Source organism: Pseudophryne corroboree, chromosome 5 (assembly GCF_028390025.1).
Source record: "Pseudophryne corroboree isolate aPseCor3 chromosome 5, aPseCor3.hap2, whole genome shotgun sequence".
Classification (NCBI taxonomy): Eukaryota; Metazoa; Chordata; class Amphibia; order Anura; family Myobatrachidae; genus Pseudophryne; species Pseudophryne corroboree.
This window is the reverse complement of record NC_086448.1, coordinates 130,042,911-130,065,986: the sequence shown is the minus strand read 5'-3', so window position 1 is coordinate 130,065,986 and position 23,076 is coordinate 130,042,911. Positions and strand designations below refer to the sequence as shown.

Here is a 23,076-nt window from a genome sequence, read left to right as displayed (position 1 = left end):
TATGAGAATAAATACACTTTAAGGTAGTTTCTTGCCTGCGATCTGCAGGGTCCTTAAGGGCCGCTGTGTCAGGAGACGGTAGCGCCACTTTCTTGGACAAGCGCGTCAGGGCCTTGTCCACAGTGGGGGGTGATTCCCAAATCTCCCTGTCCTGCTTAGGGAATGGGTATGCCATATAAATTCTTTTGGGGATCTGCGGTCTCTTATCCAGAGTCTCCCAAGCTTTTCCAAAGAATTCATTTAATTCATGAGATGTGGGAAAATTAATAATCTGTTTCTTTTCCTTAAACATGTGTACCCTTGTGTCGGGGACCGAGGGTTCATCCACAATATGCAACACATCCCTTATTGCCACAATCTTACACTGAATGGTTTTAGTCACCCTAGGGTGCAATTTTACTTCGTCATAGTCGACACTGGAATCAGAATCCGTGTCGGTAGTAGTGTCTTGTGTTAAGGGACGCTTTTGAGACCCCGACGGGCCCTGTGCGTCGGTCCAATCTGAGGATTGACCCCCTGATGTCCCCCCTAATTCAGCCTTATCAAGCCTTTTATGTAAAGATGCCACACTTGCATTCAACATATGCCACATGTCCATCCAATCTGGAGTCGGCACAACAGACGGGGACACACCACTCATTTGCTCCACCTCCTCCTTGGAGAAGCCTTCCGCCTCAGACATGACACACACGTACCGACACCCCACACACACAGGGATTAACCTATAAGGGGACAAAACCCCAACCAGGCCCTAAGGAGAGACAGAGAGAGAGTATGCCAGCACACACCAGCGCTTAAAAACACTGGAAAAATATGTCCAGATAGCGCTTTTCTGTATATAATATGCCAATTCCCACTCACTGCGTCGCTAATGTGCCCCCCTCCTCTTTTTTCCAGCCTGTGAAGTTCAGCAGGGGAGAGACCAGGGAGCCAGCGTTTTCCTCATGCAGCTTCTGTGGAGAAAATGGCGCTGGTTAGTGCTGAGGATCAAGCCCCGCCCACCTGACGGCGGGCTTCGGTCCCAGTGATTTTTCAATAAAAATGGCGGGGGATCATAGATTTACTGCCTCCGCAGCCTAATCAAACTGTATTTGCCCAAATGTGAGGTTTATTGCTGCCCAGGGCGCCCCCCCCCTGCGCCCTGCACCCTTCAGTGCTGCTCTGTGTGTGTGTGACTGGGAGCAATGGTGCGCAGCTTACCGCTGCGCGCCTTACCTCATGAAGATCTGATGTCTTCTGACGCCTAAGATGTCTTCTGCCTTCTCTATCCGGCTTCTATCTTCGGCATCTGTGAGGAGGACGGCGGCGCGGCTCCGGGACGAACCCCAGGTGAGACCTGTGTTCCGACTCCCTCTGGAGCTAATGGTGTCCAGTAGCCTTAGAAGCAGTGCCCAACTTGACAAGCCAGCTCTGCTTCTCTCTCCTCGGTCCCACGATGCAGGGAGCCTGTTGCCAACAGGACTCCCTGAAAATAAAAAACCTAACAAAATTCTTCTTCAACAGAAAACTCTGGAGAGCTCTCTGCAGTGCACCCATTCTCCTCTGGGCACAAGATCTAACTGAGGTCTGGAGGAGGGGCATAGAGGGAGGAGCCAGTGCACACCCATAGTCAAAGTTCTTTTCAGGTGCCCTATCTCCTGCGGAGCCCGTCTATACCCCATGGTCCTTACGGAGTCCCCAGCATCCTCTAGGACGTAAGAGAAAACATGTTATTGTATGTATTTGTTATGAGAGTCTTTAGATATTGCATTTTTCGTATATAAGCTTTAAGGTGCATAGACACTGGGCGTTGTTGCCCAGTGTGTATGCTGAGCAATGATGTGAAAATCGCTGGCTGGAAAAATCGCACAGTACATACACATTGAGCGATTTTCACCCGAACCCAGCGATTTTCATGGTGGTGAACCACTTTCCACAGTAGGAGACTGTGGAAAGTGGTTCACTCGGCCGGTAAAACAGGCTGACGGACGGCAGCGGTGGCCAGCGATGTTGCTAGGGTTACCACCTCATCCCTTTCATTCTGTACACATTAATTACACAGGTTCTGTGGCTGGCTGACTTCAAGACTCCATGTCACCTGGTTTTAATCAGCCACAGAACCTGTGTAATTAATGTGTACAGAATGAAAGGGATGAGGTGGTAACCCTAGGTGATGCGGGAGCGCACATCAGCACTCATCGCCTGACCAAAAATTAGCTACTTTGAGCTCAAAATCGCCCAGTGTGTATGCACCTTAACATCCTTTACCAGAAGCAAAGACTTTTCCCAACAGCAAGTCAAGGTAAGTAGTCTGTCAGAGTTTCCTTGGAAATGATGGTGGTCTCCAACCATCTCTGTATGAAGGTATTAGGTCAGGTTAACTATAGAGTAAAGTGCCATATATATATAACTGGAAAGTCTGGATATGTAAGAGGAGATGGACTTCACGTGTAGAAATTTGTGTCTTTGGTGTGTGCACATGTGAAGCTGTACTATTTCTGTTGTTGTGCAATTCATCTTGTGGCGTTTCTAGATTACGATCATATGCCATGTTACTGCATCAAGCAGATCATTTATGAAGGAAATTTTAAAATCAATGTACAAATTTGATTTAACATTGACAGCAGAAACATGCAAGGATGATTGCAGAGAAAATGGACAATTTCATAAAAACTTGGGCATCAAGTAGTTAACTCAGGTTTCACTTAATACCACATCCGAGTGCCATAATTAACAGTGAACACAATTTATTCATGCCACATTATTACCCATTGTTCGCCCCCCCGCCTTACATATGGCCTTGACTAGATTAGCAAAGCTGCACGGAAGAGTGATTTGTGTCCCCCACCCACTCATACCATATATGGCTGTGGTTACCTGGGCATGCTGGTTACTATGGCTACAATACTTTATCTCTCCAAAGCTCCTATTTCTGATGCCAATACATCGGTAAGAGAATGTGTCATGTATTTGCAATCATTATGGAACAGATGTTTAGTGACAGACATTTATAAACAGGAATTTATACAAACAGTTGAAATGCATTTGTACAGAAAATATAACAAATTAGGTTTAAATTATACAATATTATTTGCACACATGGCTATGTAAATGTGTCCTAAGATGGCCTCTTTTGCAGTTTCAGCTTGTGGCAATAGATTTACAGTTAAAGTTGGACAGCACTGAGGTCTTGGGTTCAAATCCCACCACAGTGTATATTCTTCCCTGTGCTTGTGTGGCTCTCCTCTGGGTACTCCAATTTCCTCCCACCAGGGGTTAAAGCGGGCTGGAACAGAGCGGAACGCAGTTCTGTCAGTTGTAACTGGAGGCGGAACCACTCTGCCCGGCTACAGCAAGGAGGACACTCAGCACTGCAGGCTTATCTCTGACTGCCCCGCCTCCAACTGACCACCTTGCCTGGCCACAATGAGTTGATCGCAGCAGCAAATTTGTTAGCAGTTGGGCAAAACACAGTAAGCAGTAGCAGCGGCACTCAGATAATAAAGACAGGTTGCAGTCTATGATTTGAGTGCCGCCGTATCTGCTTACTATATTATATAGATAGAAAAAGGTGAATAAGGGTATTGGAAACCACTGGTGTTATACTTTATATTTCAATAAGTATAAAAGACGTTTTTCTAAAGGTGAACATACAGAATTTATTAATACATAATCGGCAAGATGTACTAATGGGAAAATGCTGTAAAAAATAAAATAAAAATTTTTTCAGGGCTTTACAGCTTTTACCGTATGCACTAACCCCCTCAGTCACTAAGTTTCTGATGCAAAGGGTAACGTTACTCTATAGAAGCCTATGGGCCGTCGCGTCTCTAGCTGGCTTTTTCTTTTTTTAAAAACATAAAAAGTGTTAAAAAAACAGCATAGAAACAGAAGCAAATACCATATAATCCCCAAAAACACTAATTAAAAAGCAGTACTTGATCATAGCAATACATAGGAGGTAGTTCTTATCTTTGCGAGGAGGTCAATTAGGGACAGGCCAACAAGTTTCATCAAGGTTTTTATTATATATACATACGAAGACGAGAAACTTAGAGAGAGAATTTGTTGACATACAAGGATAACACGGCAAAGAAAGAGTCGCTATCCTTCATAACCACCTACAGTTGTCACGAACAGACTATCAGGACTTCATTAAGAAATCACTGGGACATACTCTTGATGGACCCCATCTTAAAAAACCTTCTTCCACCCCAACCAGAACTTGTTTTCCGGAAATCACGCAACTTGAAAGACATCCTCGCACCTAGCATGTTACGAGAAATCCCACCAGAGGGAAACCCTAACTCTCTCCCTAAATGCATTGGATCCTATAAGTGTGGACACTGCAACATCTGCAAATTACTCAATCCTAATAGAAAAACTTTCTGCAATACGGACAGCACTCAAGAATTTAAAATTAAAGAATTCATGAACTGCAATATCACATCAGTAATCTACTTACTAGAATGCACATGCCACAAGAAATATGTGGGTAAAACAAAAAGAACCTTGAAAACTAGGATACAAGAACATGTACGGAGTATCAAAAACAAAGTAGAGACCCATCTGCTGTACAGACACTTCAAATTGAAACACAATTCCAATCCAGAAGAGATGACCTTTAAAGCCATCGAACACGTGACCAGTGGCGAGAGGGGTGGAGATTTGGCTAAGAAGCTCTCCCAAAGAGAGATGATGTTCTGGATATTCCATCTGAAAACTACACACCCCATGGGCTTCAACGAGGGATATGAGATCGCCCCATTTTTATGAGAGAAGTACCCCCCTCTAAAATCCTCCGACCACAGATAAGCTACTTCTTCTTTTTCCAAGCACAATTCACTCCTCTATGTAAATATCACTATATATAAAACTCTGTATATAATATATGTATGATCCTAATAAAAACTTTTAATAGTTTGTGCCGGACTAATTTTATCATATGGTACAGTCATACCGCACTGGCCTCACGCCCAATCCCGCCCGATCTTGGAAGCTAAGCAGTGTTGGGCCCAACCAGTACCAAGTGGGTAACCACTTGCGAAGATTGGGTACTGTAAGAGAACGAGCCTTGTCAGGCTTTTAATAATAATACCACATGTATATGTGTATAAATCACCACAGCACTGAGGTCTATCATTTTAATTCCGAGTATCAGTCATACACGGATACACTTTCTCTATAATTAATCACTAATAACTTATATATGACTGATTATCACTACTATGACTTCACTAGCTATCCCTTTCTTTACACTATTCCACATAATTTAATAAATAAGCACTCATAATTTTTAACTTATATTTTAATTTTTAAAATGTACATCTTTATTCACCATCACCTCTTTTTAAATTATTCTTACTCTCCATGCTTTTAGGTTGGATACCTTAGAATATACTATGCCCCACTTAAGACCAAAATGGGTCCAACTTATCCTGATATATGCCATAATATGAGATCAAACTATATAAAAATATTATTGTATGGATTATTTCCAGGAATAACCCATATCACTATATAGATAGAAATACCCCGTTTTTGTAACAAATTCCACCTAGATTATTACCAGTTCTCCCAGAAGTAAACTATTAGACAACAGTATAACAATTATTAAAATTCAATCAAAGAGACACTAATATATGCATTTCTTTATTTTTATATGTGCGAGCTGTTTCCGCAATTGAACTCAGCACTATCATATGTCCTGATACCAAAGACTCCAATAAGATGGCCGCCGCAATGACTGACAGTCTGCCTCAACCCATACTTTATCCAGACGAAAATCTCGGACGAGATACAATGGAACTTAGCACTGCAATATGTCGTAGATACTTAAAGACTTCTATAAAATGGCCGCTACGATGAATGACAACCCACCACAGCCTATACATGCCACAGACGTCAACAACACCCGAGACAGGAAGTGACGCGACGACTAAAGCATCAACACACGGATCCGCTGACCGGAAGCGTGGCGCAATCGCACATGCGCAATAAGAAGATTCGGCTAAAGGAAGTGGGGCGGAAGTGACGTCGGACCCGTCCCCGGACTTTCTTTAACTATAACTTATATTCTACAGCTCGTTTTTACAATTCATTTAGTGCACTGAGGTTACTACTCTGCTCTCTATCATATGCTTATGCTAAAAAATTTACACCGAACAGTATTATTAGTTCCCCACAGGAAGTGATGTCACAATCATCCATTTCTAATTACATGTGCTATAAAAAGGAGTGTCTGTTCAGTGGTCCCATACCCCTTGATGAAGTCTGAGCGACGAAACGCGTTGGGTGTACCTCAATTGACTCTCCACTTAAAAGATAAGCAGCACTCTTTTATCCGATATTTAATTAATTATTTATTGTCTTTTATTACATGCAATTTATGTAGTTTTTTAGCTGTCCTTTTATTTTATATTTTGTATTAGATTCCCGGCTTTTAAACCCACCTTGATACTAATTATTTTTATATTGTATAAATAAATGTTCTATTATTTTATACGTATCCACTAAGTCTCCTCATATTTATATCTTATTGTATTAGACACTGTTGGTCGCTGAAACCCTTATCCCCCCTTTCACATATATATATATATATATATATATATATATATATATATATATATATATACACACACACACACATACACACAATTTATATATATATATATATATATATATATATATATATATATATATATATATATATATACACATACACACACACACATATACTATATATATATATATACACATACACACACATACGCATGCTGGACATACACACACACACAAGGTCTGACAATTAAGTTTGCCACCACGTGCTTGCCATGGGAGCACTGTAAAGAAACCTCAGTATGGTTTTAGGACGTTAACATATGTGGTGTTGATCTACGGTAGACTCTTCCTGAGTGGGGTCTATTATTTTAAGGGTTTTCGTGTGCCATTGCGTGAATGTCAGAGCTTAAATTAGAGCAACAAATAAACATTACATTTCTTGTTAAACTTGGCAAGAGTGGAAGCAAAATCAGAGAGGTGGTAGTGCAAATTGTTCGGGGATAATGCTATGACGAAAACAACAGTTTACAAGTGGGTGAAACGTTTTTCTGAGACAAGAGAAAGTGTCACTGATGAGAGATCAGGCTGGCCAGCAACGAGCAGAGCTGAAGAAAACACTGCAAAGGTTCATCAATTTGTGCGTAAAAATCGTTGGCTGACTGTCAGGAGCACACCAGTCAACCAAGTTTACCATTTGGAAGTACTGAAGAGACTGCGTGATAAAGTTACACAAAAACAACCCAAACGTTTTGCCAACCACTCATGGATCTTGCAACACGACAATCCACCTGCTCACACGGCACAGTCTGCGAGGTAGTTTTTAGCTATGTTGGATATAACCTCGCTATTCACCAGATCTAGCCCCCATTTACTTTTTTGGTTCCTGAAGATAAAGGAAATATTGAAATTAAGGCATTCTGATAACATCAGGAGTAATAAGACAGCAACTCTGAAGGCCATTTTCCAAAACCAGTTCCAAAATTGCTTTGAAGAGTGGACTAGGCGCTGGCATCTGTGCATAGATTCCCAAGGGAAGCACTTTGAAGGCGACTACAGAGATATTCAGCAGTGAAGTATGTAGCACTTTTAACGCATGCGTTTGCAAACTTAATTGTGGGCATTATGTGTAAGGGGCATAACTACTGTAGGCATTATGTATATTCGCGGTACTACTGTGGATATTATGTGTATAAGGGGAACTACTGTGGGCACTGTATAATGGGTACTACTGTGTAGCATAAAGTGAATAAGAGACACTACTATATGGTGTGAGATGAATCAGGGGCACTACTGCGTTTAATGTGGATAAGATCATTCTACTGTGTGGCATAATTTGAATTTGAGTACTACTGTGTGGTCATGCCCCTTCCTTGCAAGACCACACCTCTTTTTCGGCATGCAATGTTCCTTTAAAAAGTATGGGAGGTAGGTCACAAATTTAAAGTTTGCAGGGGGCGCCAAAGACCCTAGCACCTAATTTCTGCAAAGGTCTCCCAATAAGTCTGTATAAATGATTTTTTTTATACAGCAGTCCTCTGTTCTGTATATCGATCACCAAGGCATGTGATGATAGTACACATATATTAACACCACAATGCAAATAAAGTCACATTGCACACATGGTCTGTCCAATGAACACTCCGATCATCACTGTATACCTGTGCAATTGCAAATGTGGACTGTAACAGATTTGATATACTTTGTATGCTGGGTTTACAGAGTGGTGTCTGCAGACCAGGTACACATTGGGCACATACATGGCGCCTATGTGTAACAAGCTCAAACATGCTTAATAATGGCATCTGCTCAACATAAAAGATATCCCCAAGCTGTTACTATACCATCATTTTAGAACAGTAGCCACTGAAAAACTGGTAATTCTACAAGAACTTCTGTATCTCAGGAAGCGATATACACCCTATGCCTGATCAAGCATTAGGCCGATTACGCTAAAGGCTAGAATGCTGTGACATGGGGGACGTCACTGAGGATGCAGGGCACAATCCAGTGAGATATGATTGCACTGGATCCAGTCTACTGGTACGCCATTAAAGCATTAAAAACTACAACTCCTGGGAGCAAAGAGCAGTCAGTGGTTGTGTGGAGAAGTGTGGAGTGAAAAAGTGGAGAGAGCGTGCGCTTGCGTGAGTTCCTCATATTCTTGTAGGCATTTTGGGTTGAGACCCTTATGGACCATCATCTCCAAGTTTTTGTATGCTCCCTCAGTAGGGGGAGAACTGCAGATTCAGATCCTTGAGGGGAACCTTTGGCCAACCTTAGGAAGAACACAAGCACTGCTGTGTGCTAAGGGTCCTTTTGACCCTAAAGATTGGGGATGACTAGGGGTCTCCCTTAGCTTTGGCAAATTGGGACCTGAAGATTCCTTTTTCTTGCCTAAAGAGCCTTTCACCTTTAGGAGAGGGTCCAAGTACCAAGCCCCTAAGCACAATTTTAGCCCTTCAGTGGTAAACTGGAGCATGCACCTTGGGCCTGAATTAAAAAAAAAAGTTCCACAACAATATCTGTTTTACATGACAGTCTCTAAAAAGCACTCTGCATTTTAAATCAGTTACCGGAATGCACTCTGTGTTGTACATCAGTCTCGAAAATGCTCTCTGTAGTGTTCCCTACATAATATGTATCAGGAATGCTTCCTTTATTGTATGTAGGTGTCAAAAATGCTACCGAACATAACCATTGAGGGCTGCTGCAGGGCTACCCTTAATGAGTCCCTGTGGCCTGGTAGGCAAGGTTGCCTAGGTGTTGAATATTTTGTTTTAATAAACACATAATTAAATATAGTACAAATCCTTTAAATTTATGAACCGATAAAATTTCCAGATGGCATTTTGGTGCCAAGCAGCGAACCATAGATGAGAAAGAGGAAGCAGCATTTACTCATCATATATATATATATATATGGAAATACACAGATAACATCACATGGGTGGAACCTTACAATGAGTAGTAAATGCCCGTTAGAAGCTGCACCATGAACTCAGAGGGGACCTGTATCCTGTTCCTGACACCAGTGTATTTTCTTGCATGCTGGCGAGGATATCCACAGACACAAAGCCTGAAAGACAAATCAGCAACCAACAAATTTATATAAGAAATTAACACAGAAACAAAATTTCTGCAAAGTAAAGCCAAATACATTAATGGCTCATGACCCCGAGGTCATGACGTCAATTCCCGACTATAAGGCACTACCTGTGTAGTGTTTGTACACTCAGAGAAACAACCGTTACTTATAGATTTCTGCCTTTTGTAGCTTGTTATCGGTAAAAAAAAAGCTTAAAAAAACAAAAACACAGAATAAAACAAATACAGTTGTTGCAATATGTATAACTACAGTATATTATTCCAACACTGTTTCCATAACAGCAAGTGTGTATAAAATGTACATTTTCAGGTCTTCTCGATTACTGGAGACATAATTTATTTATTTATTTAATTATTATTTACCACCAGTTATTTATATAGCGCGCACACATATTCCGCAGCGCTTTACAGATATTATTTGGCCATTCACATGGTTCTCTACCACATACACGCACACACACTAGGAATGTTGTTGGTAACCAATTAACCTACCAGTATATTTTTTTGATTGTGAGGAAACTGGAGCACCCAGAGGAAACCTACGCAAGTACGGGGAGAATATACAAACTCCACACAGTTAGGGCCATGGTGGGAATGGAACCCATGACCTCAGTGCTGTGAGGCAGTAACGCTAACCATTACACCATCCGTACTGCCCAAATAACAAAGACCTTATAGAGTGGATTCAGAGTCGCACACTCCTGTGACTGCTTTAGCTTTTATTGCCATAGTTGTATCTGCAGCTGGTGTATAAGCGTGCATCTGTATGTGAAAGGACTGAGAAAACCGCTCTGAGCGTCTTTAGATACTGCATACCACTTGGAGCGTTTTTAGTTGCAACCATTGGTGGTACAATGGGAACCAGCACCAGCCCCATGCTAGGTGCAGACTCTCCGTCAGAGGGTGGCTTCCAATGTGATTAAACGTCTGACTTTGCAACCAGTTTAGCGACATGGACACAAAACGCCTGAAAGACAGAGCATCGCCCTATCTAAATAGTCACATCCCAGGAATGCCCAGCGCATTTTTAAGACCCTTCGGACACGGTGTGTCTCCACTGCTGCAGCGCCTCTTTGTATGCACGCCATGGGACACACATTGCTGCAGCACCTCTTTGTATGCACGCCATGGGACACACATTGCTGCAGCACCTCTTTGCATGCACACCATGGGACACATGCACTGTGCCACTTTTTAGCAACTTAGGGCATGATTTAGCGTTGTACGCTAAGCCGCCGCAGCTGCGAATGTGTACACAGTGACTGTGTGAAATTATGCAAATGCCGCAGCTGCCTAGATTTATATTGAGACGCCCACCATTGGCTTTGCGTTTCCCAGCGGCTGCATACAAAGACGCAGTGTCTGCCGCAGATCAGTCAATTATCTGTGTATCCCTATGGGCACAGGAAGTGAGAAGCTGGAGATATTGTAAGTGTGTACGGGTTTGCAGTCGCAGGCTGAGACACGCCACTATAAAGGGTCCTGGCTCGCCTGCATGCTTACCGCCAACTCCCTGTTACCGCCTCTAAAAGCTCCCTATCACTCTGCAAATAAGTCCTCTCTGCGACCCTCTCAGTACATATTCAGCGCAACTCAGGCGCATGGCACTCAACTATAGAAAAATCAGGTTTCCGCACAAGTCTGAATCAGGCCCTTCGCTGCATGCGCAGCTGAACTTCGACTATTTGTGCAAATATCGGAATTGCCTGAGACTCCGAATCAGCCTATATGGGGTAAAAGCAATAGCCTGCGACTTGCAGGCATCCGCAAGTTTCCATCAAGTCTGCCCAATGTTTTAAATGGCAATTAAACAACATCAGCAAGACTCAGCGGAAACTGGCCGATGCCTGCAAGTCACAGGCTATTACATTTGCACCTGTGCTATGGATCCTAACAGGAAGAAGGTTTCCTGGAAAACATTGCTTTGACATCACCAAGAGAAAGTCCAGCCATACGGGGGTGGCGTAGTGTGTCAAGACAGAGTGATACCATACAATAGTGCTCTATTGCTTACTGGCATGTCATCTAGCATTACATCACCATTACAAGTGATCTCTTGCTGGAAAGATGGCAGGACGGACATGGACCAGGTTCTCTATATACAGTTTGTATATTCCTCCATTCCCAATATATAGATGTGGAGGAGGTAAACAAGCAAAACCCACATTAAAACTATTTAGGTTCCGAGGTTGCAATAGCTGCCTTAAAGGAACATTTGAAATAATTATGAAAAAGCTATCCCCCCCCTGTATAAAACATCCAACACTCAGTGAGGTCCTATGTCACAGGCCTTGTGAATTACAGGTCTTACAAGGAGCAACACCTGACACTAGGCAACGTTGTTTGAATTTTATTGCCAATGTTGCTGCGCATTGCTTTATTATGCTGGTGAACTGGCAACTCCGAAACTGCGCAATTCAGATCGTATCCGACAGTACACAATGCTCCTCTTGTTTATCCATGATACAGACAGATTACATACTATAGACAATGAAAATAAAATGTAAATGATTGCATATAAAAAAATAAAATAAAATAAAGAGTTCTACTGTGTATGGGTTCATAACATTGCTGCAAAACTGCCACTGTGACACAACCCTCATAGGGACACTATTTTTTTAAATATTGGTTTGTTTAAAAAACGCCCACTATTGTCCCTCGCTGCACAGTCCAGCTTTAACAAAGAACAATGCATCGGATTTGCTTAATAATGGTTCCAGGTCGGCAGTCAGGAGAATTATTGGACACTTATAGCAAACTATATTACAGTACAGGTGGAGTATCCTATATCCAAATCAGTGTCAGACTGGGGCATGAAGGGCCCACCGGGGAAATGCAGTGGTAGGGGCCCATGTTTACAGGCTTGGCAAACCATTAGTGTATGGTCTGGGCCCCTTGATAAATATATACAGAAAACATGCTAGTGAATACATGGAAGTGTACCAGATTAATAACAGCAATGTACTGTAGTGAATACACCATAGTCCTGCAGTATAAGGTAACTTATGTATAGTGTATAACTCAAGTGCTCAGTCTGGAACCTGATCCCTAGAAGAGGGGGTGGGCCCCCAGGCAGTGGGGCCCACCGGTGGTTTCCCCTGTACCCCAGTCCGACCCTGATCCAAATATTCCAAAATACCGAATATTCCGAAATACGGAATTTTTTTGAGCGAGAGTGAGATAGTGAAACCTTTGTTTTCTGATGCCTCAATGTACACAAACTTTGTTTAATACACAAAGTTATTAAAAATATTGTATTAAATGACCTTCAGGCTGTGTGTATAAGGTGTATATGAAACATAAATTAATTGTGTAAATGTACACACACATTGTTTAATACATAAAGTTATTAAAAATATTGGCTAAAATTACCTTCAGGCTGTGTGTATAAGGTGTATATAAAACATAAATGCATTCTGTGCTTAGACTTAGGTCCCATCACCATGATATCTCATTATGGTAGGCATTTATTCCAAAATACGTAAAAATAAGATTTTACTTACCGATAATTCTATTTCTCATAGTCCGTAGTGGATGCTGGGGACTCCGTAAGGACCATGGGGATTAGCGGCTCCGCAGGAGACTGGGCACATCTAAAGAAAGCTTTAGGACTAGCTGGTGTGCACTGGCTCCTCCCCCTATGACCCTCCTCCAAGCCTCAGTTAGGATACTGTGCCCGGACGAGCGTACACAATAAGGAAGGATTTTGAATCCCGGGTAAGACTCATACCAGCCACACCTATCACACCGTATAACTTGTGATCTGAACCCAGTTAACAGCATGATAACAGAGGAGCCTCTAGAAAAGATGGCTCACTACAGCAATAACCCGATCTTTTTGGTAACAATAACTATGTACCAGTATTGCAGACAATCCGCACTTGGGACGGGCGCCCAGCATCCACTACGGACTATGAGAAATAGAATTATCGGTAAGTAAATTCTTATTTTCTCTAACGTCCTAAGTGGATGCTGGGGACTCCGTAAGGACCATGGGGATTATACCAAAGCTCCCAAACGGGTGGGAGAGTGCGGATGACTCTGCAGCACCAATTGAGAGAAACTCCAGGTCCTCCTCAGCCAGGGTATCAATTTTGTAGAATTTTACAACGTATTTGCTCCTGACCAAGTAGCTGCTCGGCAAAGTTGTAAAGCCGAGACCCCTCGGGCAACCGCCCAAGATGAGCCCACCTTCCTTGTGGAGTGGGCATTTACAGATTTTTTGGCTGTGGCAGGCCTGCCACAGAATGTGCAAGCTGAATTGTACTACAAATCCAACGAGCAATAGTCTGCTTAGAAGCAGGAGCACCCAGCTTGTTGGGTGCATACAGGATAAACAGCGAGTCAGTTTTCCTGACTCCAGCCGTCCTGGATATTTTCAGGGCCCTGACAACATCTAGCAACTTGGAGTCCTCCAAGTCCCTAGTAGCCGCAGGCACCACAATAGGTTGGTTCAGGTGAAACGCTGAAAACACCTTAGGGAGAAACTGAGGACGAGTCCTCAATTCCCCCTGTCCGAATGGAAAATCAGATAAGGGCTTTTACAGGATAAAGCCGCCAATTCTGACACGCGCCTGGCCCCGGCCAGGGCCAACAGCATGACCACTTTCCATGTGAGATATTTTAACTCCACAGATTTAAGTGGTTCAACCTAATGTGGCTTTTGAAAACCAAAACCTACATTGAGATCCCAAAGTGCCACTGGAGGCACAAAAGGAGGCTGTATATGCAGTACCCCTTTTACAAACGTCTGAACTTCAGGGACTGAAGCTAGTTCTTTTTGGAAGAAAATTGACAGGGCCGAAATTTGAACCTTAATGGACCCCAATTTCAGGCCCATAGACACTCCTGTTTGCAGGAAATGTAGGAATCGACCCAGTTGAATTTCCTCCGTCGGGCCTTACTGGCCTCGCACCACGCAACATATTTTCGCCAAATACGGTGATAATGTTTTGCGGTTACATCCTTCCTGGCTTTGATCAGGATAGGGATGACTTCATCCTGAATGCCTTTTTTCCTTCAGGATCCGGCGTTCAACCGCCATGCCGTCAAACGCAGCCGCGGTAAGTCTTGGAACAGACAGGGTCCATGCTGGAGCAGGTCCCTTCTTAGAGGTAGAGGCCACGGATCCTCCGTGAGCATCTCTTGAAGTTCCGGTTACCAATTCCTTCTTGGCCAATCCGGAGCCACGAATATAGTGCTTACTCCTCTCCATCTTATCAATCTCAGTACCTTGGGTATGAGAGGCAGAGGAGGGAACACATACACTGACTGGTACACCCACGGTGTTACCAGAGCGTCTACAGCTATTGCCTGAGGGTCCCTTGACCTGGCGCAATACCTGTCGAGTTTTTCCCAACGGTTTTTAATCATGTGGAAGACTTCTGGGTGAAGTCCCCACCTCTCCCGGGTGGAGGTCGTGTTGAGGAAGTCTGCTTCCCAGTTGTCCACTCCCGGAATGAATACTGCTGACAGTGCTATCACATGGTTTTCCGCCCAGCGAAAAATCCTTGCAGCTTCTGCCATTGCTCCTGCTTCTTGTGCCACCCTTGTTTGTTTACGTGGGTGACTGCCGTGATGTTGTCCGACTGGATCAACACCGGCTGACCTTGAAGCAGAGGTCTTGCTAAGCTTAGAGCATTGTAAATGGCCCTTAGCTTTAGGATATTTATGTGAAGTGACGTCTCCAGGCTAGACTATAAGCCCTGGATATTCCTTCCCTGTGTGACTGCTCCCCAGCCTCGCAGGCTGGCATCCGTGGTCACCAGGACCCAGTCCTGAATGCCGAATCTGCGGCCCTCTAGAAGATGAGCACTCTGCAACCACCACAGGAGGGACACCCTTGTCCTTGGTGACAGGGTTATCCACTGATGCATCTGAAGATGCGACCCGGACCATTTTTCCAGCAGGTCCCACTGGAAAGTTCTTGCGTGGAATCTGCCGAATGGGATTGCTTCGTAGGAAGCCACCATTATACCCAGAACCCTTGTGCATTGATGCACTGAGACTTGGCTCGGTTTTAGGAGGTTCCTGACTATCTCGGATAACTCCCTGGCTTTCTCCTCCGGGAGAAACACCTTTTTCTGGACTGTGTCCAGGATCATCCCTAGGAACAGAAGACAAGTCGTCGGAACCAGCTGCGATTTTGGAATATTGAGAATCCAATCGAGCTGCCGCAACACTACCTGAGATAGTGCTACACCGACCTCCAACTGTTCCCTGGATCTTACCCTTATCAGGGAATCGTCCAAGTAAGGGATAACTAATATTCCCTTCCTTCGAAAGAATATCATCATTTCGGCCATTACCTTGGTAAAGACCCGGGGTGCCGTGGACCATCCATACGGCAGCGTCTGAACTGATAGTGACAGTTCTGTACCATAAACCTGAGGTACCCTTGATGAGAAGGGTACATTTTTTTTTACATGAAGGTAAGCATCCTTGATGTCCCGAGACATCATGTAGTCCCCTTCTTCCAGGTTCGCAATCACTGCTCTAAGTGACTCAATCTTGAATTTGAACCTCTGTATGTAAGTGTTCAAAGATTTTAGATTTATAATCGGTCTCACCAAGCCGTCCGGCTTTGGTACCACAACAGTGTGGAATAATACCCCGTTCCCTGTTGCAGGAGGGGTACCTTGATTATCACCTGCTGGGAATACAGCTTGTGAATGGCTTCCAAAACTATCTCCCTGTCAGAAGGAGACATCGGTAAAGCCGACTTTAGGAAACGGCGAGGGGGAGACGTCTCGAATTCTAATTTGTACCCCTGAGTATCACCTGAAGGATCCAGGGGTCTACTTGCGAGTGAGCCCACTGCGCGCTGAAATTCATTGAGACGGGCCCCCCACCGTGCCTGATTCTGCTTGTAAAGCCCCAGCGTCATACTGAGGGCTTGGCAGAGGCGGGAGAGGGTTTCTGTTCCTGGGAACTGGCTGATTTCTGCAGCCTTTTTCCTCTCCCTCTGTCACGGGGCAGAAAAGAGGAACCTTTTGCCCGCTTGTCCACGAAAAGACTGCGCCTGATAATACGGCGTCTTCTCATGATGAGAGGCGACCTGGGGTACAAACGTGGATTTCCCAGCTGTTGCCGTGGCCACCAGGTCTGAAAGACCGACCCCAAATAACTCCTCCCCTTAATAAGGCAATACTTCCAAATGCCGTTTGGAATACGCATCACCTGACCACTGACGTGTCCATAACCCTCTACTGGTAGAAATGGACAACGCACTTAGACTTGATGCCAGTCGGCAAATATTCCGCTGTGCATCACGCATATATAGAAATGCATCTTTAAAATGCTCTATAGGCAATAATATACTGTCCCTATCTAAGGTAACAATATTTTCAGTCAGGGAATCCGACCACGCCAACCCAGCACTGCACATCCAGGCTGAGGCGATTGCTGGTCGCAGTATAACACCAGTATGTGTGTAATACATTTTAGGATATCCTCCTGCTTTCTATCAGCAGGATCCTTAAGGGCGGCCATCTCAGGAGAGGGTAGAGCCCTTGTTCTTACCAGCATGTGAGCGCTTTATCCACCCTAGGGGGTGTTTCCAAACGCACCCTAACCTCTGGCGGGAAAGGATATAATGCCAATAACATTTTTATCAGTTGTTATCGGGGGAAACCCACGCATCATCACACACCTCATTTAATTTCTCAGATTCAGGAAAACTACAGGTAGTTTTTCCTCACCGAACATAATACCCCTTTTTGGTGGTACTCGTATTATCAGAAATGTGTAAAACATTTTTCATTGCCTCAATCACGTAACGTGTGGCCCTACTGGAAGTCACATTTGACTCTTCACCGTCGACACTGGAGTCAGTATCCGTGTCGGTGTCTATATCTGCCATCTGAGGTAACGGGCGCTTTAGAGCCCCTGACGGCCTATGAGATGTCTGGACAGGCACAAGCTGAGTAGCCGGCTGTCTCATGTCAACCACTGTCTTTTATACAGAGCTGACACTGTCACGTAATACTTCCAACAGTTCATCCACTCAGGTGTCGACCCCCTAGGGGGTGACATAACTATTACAGGCAATCTGCTCCGTCTCCACATCATTTTTCTCCTCATACATGTCGACACCAACGTACCGACATACAGCACACACACAGGGAATGCTCTGATAGAGGACAGGACCCCACTAGCCCTTTGGGGAGACAGAGGGAGAGTTTGCCAGCACACACCAGAGCGCTATATATATATATATATATATATATATATATATACAGGGATAACCTTATATAAGTGTTTTTCCCCTTATAGCTGCTGTATTGTTTATACTGCGCCTAATTAGTGCCCCCCTCTCTTTATTTAACCCTTTCTGTAGTGCTGGGGAGAGACAGGGAGCTTCCCTCCAACGAAGCTGTGAGGGAAAATGGCGCCAGTGTGCTGAGGAGATAAGGCCGCCGATAAGGGGGCGGAGCCTATCTCCCATTTTTTGTGTATTTTTGGCATGGGTTAAATGCATCCATATAGCCCAGGAGCTATATGTGATGCATCTTTTGCCATTTAAGGTATTTTTATTGCGTCTCAGGGCGCCCCCACCCAGCGCCCTGCACCCTCAGTGACCGGAGTGTGAAGTGTGCTGAGAGCAATGGCGCACAGCTGCGGTGCTGTGCGCTACCTTTTTGAAGACAGGACGTCTTCTGCCGCCGATTTTCCGGATCTCTTCAGGCTTCTGGCTCTGTAAGGGGGCCGGCGGCGCGGCTCTGGGACCCATCCAGGCTGGGCCTGTGATCGTCCCTCTGGAGCTAATGTCCAGTAGCCTAAGAAGCCCAATCCACTCTGCACGCAGGTGAGTTCGCTTCTTCTCCCCTTAGTCCCTCGATGCAGTGAGCCTGTTGCCAGCAGGACTCACTGAAAATAAAAAACCTAAAACTAACTTTTCACTAAGCAGCTCAGGAGAGCCACCTAGTGTGCACCCTTCTCGTTCGGGCACAGAAATCTAACTGAGGCTTGGAGGAGGGTCATAGGGGGAGGAGCCAGTGCACACCAGCTAGTCCTAAAGCTTTCTTTAGATGTGCCCAGTCTCCTGCGGAGCCGCTAATCCCCATGGTCCTTACGGAGTCCCCAGCATCCACTTAGGACGTTAGAGAAAATCCGATATCCAAAATACTTCTGGTCCCAAGCATTTTGGATAAGGGATACTCAACCTGTATAGAAAATGCACAGTACAGAAACGAATAAAAATGATGTATGCTAAAATGTACTGTAAGTAACCCATAGCAACCAGAGGTTTGCTTCAGGTTTCAAAACAGCCCTACATAAAGTACAGTTAGAATCTGATGGTCTCCAATGGGAATCCGCTCTTCCTCCACATAACACCATTTTATTACATAAACACTGGAGTTTGTGCAGTCACAGAGAAAATTAAACCATTCCGGGTGCTTGGCCTTCAAGCACTGCTGTTTCCATTAATTACTATATTAATACATGGCGTGCAGAGATGATTGAAGTGCATTGGGATGAAGAGTCTCTTTTACAGCCAGGACTATTGACCATTTCTGCACTTAATTAGTTAGATGATCAATACACTCCAGTCCACAATCGTTCGGGCACAAAGTAGATATCCATTTATGTGTATTTAGAACGTAAACCAATGCTGGAGCAGCGCACACATTAACATGCTGTGAGCCCCAGAAAATAATGCTTCACTTACTGACATCTTCATAGCTGAAAACATTTTGTGTTACTCGGACACAGTTTATAGACACTAGTAATGTTCTTTCTCTGACGTCCTAGTGGATGCTGGGGACTCCGTAAGGACCATGGGGAATAGACGGCTCCGCAGGAGACTGGGCACATCTAAAGAAAGATTTAGGTCTATCTGGTGTGCACTGGCTCCTCCCCCTATGACCCTCCTCCAAGCCTCAGTTAGATTTCCGTGCCCGGCCGAGCTGGATGCACACTAGGGGCTCTCCTGAGCTCCTAGAAAGAAAGTATAGTTTAGGTTTTTTATTTTACAGTGAGACCTGCTGGCAACAGGCTCACTGCAGCGAGGGACTAAGGGGAGAAGAAGCGAACCTACCTAAGTGGTGGTAGCTTGGGCTTCTTAGGCTACTGGACACCATTAGCTCCAGAGGGATCGCACACAGGACCCGACCTCGTCGTCCGTTCCCGGAGCCGCGCCGCCGTCCCCCTTACAGAGCCAGAAGCAAGAAGGTCCGGAAAATCGGCGGCTGAAGACTTCTGTCTTCTCCAAGGTAGCGCACAGCACTGCAGCTGTGCGCCATTGCTCCTCATGCACACCACACACTTCGGTCACTGATGGGTGCAGGGCGCTGGGGGGGGGCGCCCTGAGCAGCAATATTAACACCTTGGCTGGCAAAACTGACACCATATATAGCCCCAGAGGCTATATAGGTGTAAATTACCCCTGTCAGAATAACACAAAATGCGGGAGAAAGCCCGCCGAAAAAGGGGCGGAGCCATCTCCCTCAGCACACTGGCGCCATTTTCCCTCACAGCTCCGCTGGAAGGATCGCTCCCTGGCTCTCCCCTGCAGTCCTGCACTACAGAAAGGGTAAAAAAGAGAGGGGGGGGGGGGGGCACAAATTTAGGCGCAGTACAATATATATATGCAGCTATAAGGGAAAACACTCTTTATAGGTGATATCCCTGTGGTATATAGCGCTCTGGTGTGTGCTGGCATACTCTCCCTCTGTCTCCCCAAAGGGCTTTGTGGGGTCCTGTCCTCTGTCAGAGCATTCCCTGTGTGTGTGCTGTGTGTCGGTACCGCTGTGTCGACATGTATGATGAGGAAAATGATGTGGAGGCAGAGCAAATGCCTGTAAATGTGTTGTCACCCCCTGAGGGGTCGACACCTGTGTGGATGGACTTATGGAAGGAATTACGTGACAGTGTCAGCTCCTTACATAAAAGGTTTGACGACATAGGACAGCCGGCTACTCAGCTTGGGACTGTTCCAGCGTCTCAAATGTCATCAGGGGCTTTAAAACGCCCGCTACCTCAGATGGCAGACACAGATGTCGACACGGATACCGACTCCAGTGTCGACGACGATGAGACTAGTGTACCCTCCAATAGGTCCACCCGTTACATGATTGAGGCAATGAAAAATGTATTACACATTTCTGATAGTACCCCAGGTACCACAAAAAAGGGTATTATGTTCGGTGAGAAAAAACTACCAGTAGTTTTTCCTGCATCTGAGGAATTAAATGAGGTGTGTGAGGAAGCCTGGACTTCCCCCGATAAGAAATTAATAATTTCTAAACGGTTATTGGCAGCGTACCCTTTCCCGCCAGAGGATAGGTCACGTTGGGAAACGTCCCCTAGGGTAGATAAAGCGCTTACACGTTTATCAAAACAGGTGGCACTACCGTCTCCGGATACGGCCGCCCTAAAGGATCCTGCTGATAGAAAGCAGGAGGCTACCCTAAAAGCTATATAAACACACACGGGCATTATATTGCGACCAGCGATTGCATCAGCATGGATGTGCAGTGCTGCTGCTGCGTGGTCAGATTCCCTGTCGGATAATATTGATACCCTGGTTAGGGACACTATTTTGCTGACAGTAGAGCATATAAAGGACGCTGTCTTATACATGCGTGATGCACAGAGGGATATTTGCCGGCTGGCATCAAAAATAAGCGCAATGTCCATTGCCGCCAGAAGGGGGTTATGGACTCGGCAGTGGTCAGGTGATGCCGATTCAAAAAGGCACATGGAAGTTTTGCCTTATAAGGGGGTGGAACTGTTGGGGATGGTCTTTCAGACCTCGTTTCCACAGCTACGGCTGGGAAATCGACATTTTGCCACAGGCTACCCCACAGCAAAAGAAGGCACCGTATTATCAAGTACAGTCCTTTCGGCCCCATAAACACAAGAGGGCTCGAGGCGCATCCTTTCTGCCGAGAGGCAAAGGTAGAGGGAAAAAGCTGCAGCATACAGCCAGTTCCCAAGAGCAAAAGTCCTCCCCCGCGTCCGGTAAGTCCACAGCATGACGCTGGGGCTTCACAGGCGGATCCGGGTACGGTGGGGGCCCGTCTCAGAAATTTCAGCACACAGTGGGCTCTCTCACAGGTGTATCCCTGGACTCTTCAAGTAGTATCTCAGGGGTACAGGCTGGAATTCGAGACGTCCCCCCCCCCCCCCCCCCCCCCCCCCCCCCCCCCCCCCACCGTTTTCTAAAATCTGCCTTACCAGCAACTCCCTCTGCCAGGGAGGCAGTGTTGGTGGCTATCCAAAAACTGTATTCACAGCAAGTGATTGTCAAGGTACCCCTCCTTCAGCAAGGGAAGGGTTACTATTACACAATGTTTGTGGTACCGAAACCAGACGGTTCGGTGAGACCCATCTTAAATTTAAAATCCTTGAACACTTATATCAAAAGGTTCAAGTTCAAGATGGAATCGCTCTGGGCGGTTATTGCGAGCCTGGACGAGGGGGATTACATGGTCTCCCTGGACATCAAGGATGCGTACCTGCATGTCCCCATTTACCCTCCTCACCAGGAGTACCTCAGATTTGTGGTACAGGACTGTCACTATCAGTTCCAGACGCTGCCGTTTGGGTTATCCACGGCACCGAGGGTCTTTACCAAGGTAATGGCCGAAATGATGATACTCCTTCGCAAGAAGGGAGTTTTAATTATCCCATACTTGGACGATCTCCTGATAAAGGCGAGGTCCAAGGAACAGTTGGTAGTGGGGGTAGCACTTTCTCGGGAAGTGCTACAACAGCACGGCTGGATTCTCAATATTCCAAAGTCACAGCTGGTCCCGACGACACGTCTTCTGTTCCTGGGAATGATTCTGGACACAGACCAGAAAAAAAAGTGTTTCTTCCAGTGGAAAAAGCCGAGGAGTTGTCATCTCTAGTCAGAGACCTCCTAAAACCGGGACAGGTGTCGGTACATCAATGCACACGAGTCCTGGGAAAAATGGTAGCTTCGTACGAAGCGATTCCATTCGGAAGGTTCCACGCAAGGACTTTCCAGTGGGACCTGTTGGACAAATGGTCCGGGTCCCATCTCCAGATGCAACAGCGGATAACCCTGTCGGCAAGGACCAGGGTGTCACTGCTGTGGTGGCTGCAGAGGGCTCATCTACTAGAGGGCCGCAGATTCGGAATACAGGACTGGGTCCTGGTGACCACGGATGCCAGCCTTCGGGGCTGGGGCGCAGTCACACAGGGAAGAAATTTCCAAGGACTGTGGTCAAATCAGGAGATTTCGCTTCACATAAATATTCTAGAGCTAAGGGCCATTTACAATGCCCTAAGCCAAGCAAAGCCCCTGCTTCAGAACCAGCCGGTACTGATCCAATCAGACAACATCACGGCGGTCGCCCATGTAAACAGACAGGGCGGCACAAGAAGCAGGAGGGCAATGGCAGAAGCCACAAGGATTCTCCGATGGGCGGAAAATCATGTGTTAGCACTGACAGCAGTGTT

General features: G+C 45.4%; 1 protein-coding gene and 1 pseudogene across 6 annotated transcripts in view; one reads left to right on the top strand and one right to left on the bottom strand.

The window, feature by feature from the left end:
• Positions 1-23,076, bottom strand: part of HYCC1 (hyccin PI4KA lipid kinase complex subunit 1) — a 191,493-nt gene that overhangs the window by 24,555 nt on the left and 143,862 nt on the right. For all 6 annotated transcript variants that reach the window (XR_010177620.1, XM_063921716.1, XM_063921715.1 and 3 more), the window contains one exon: positions 9,500-9,616. Coding sequence is in view for 5 of the 6 variants with exons in the window: in XM_063921716.1 (XP_063777786.1) it covers positions 9,500-9,616 (117 nt within the window). In the remaining variant the exon portion in view is untranslated. The remainder of the gene's footprint in view (positions 1-9,499; positions 9,617-23,076) is intronic.
• On the top strand, positions 4,926-5,045 carry LOC134930208 (5S ribosomal RNA; annotated as a pseudogene).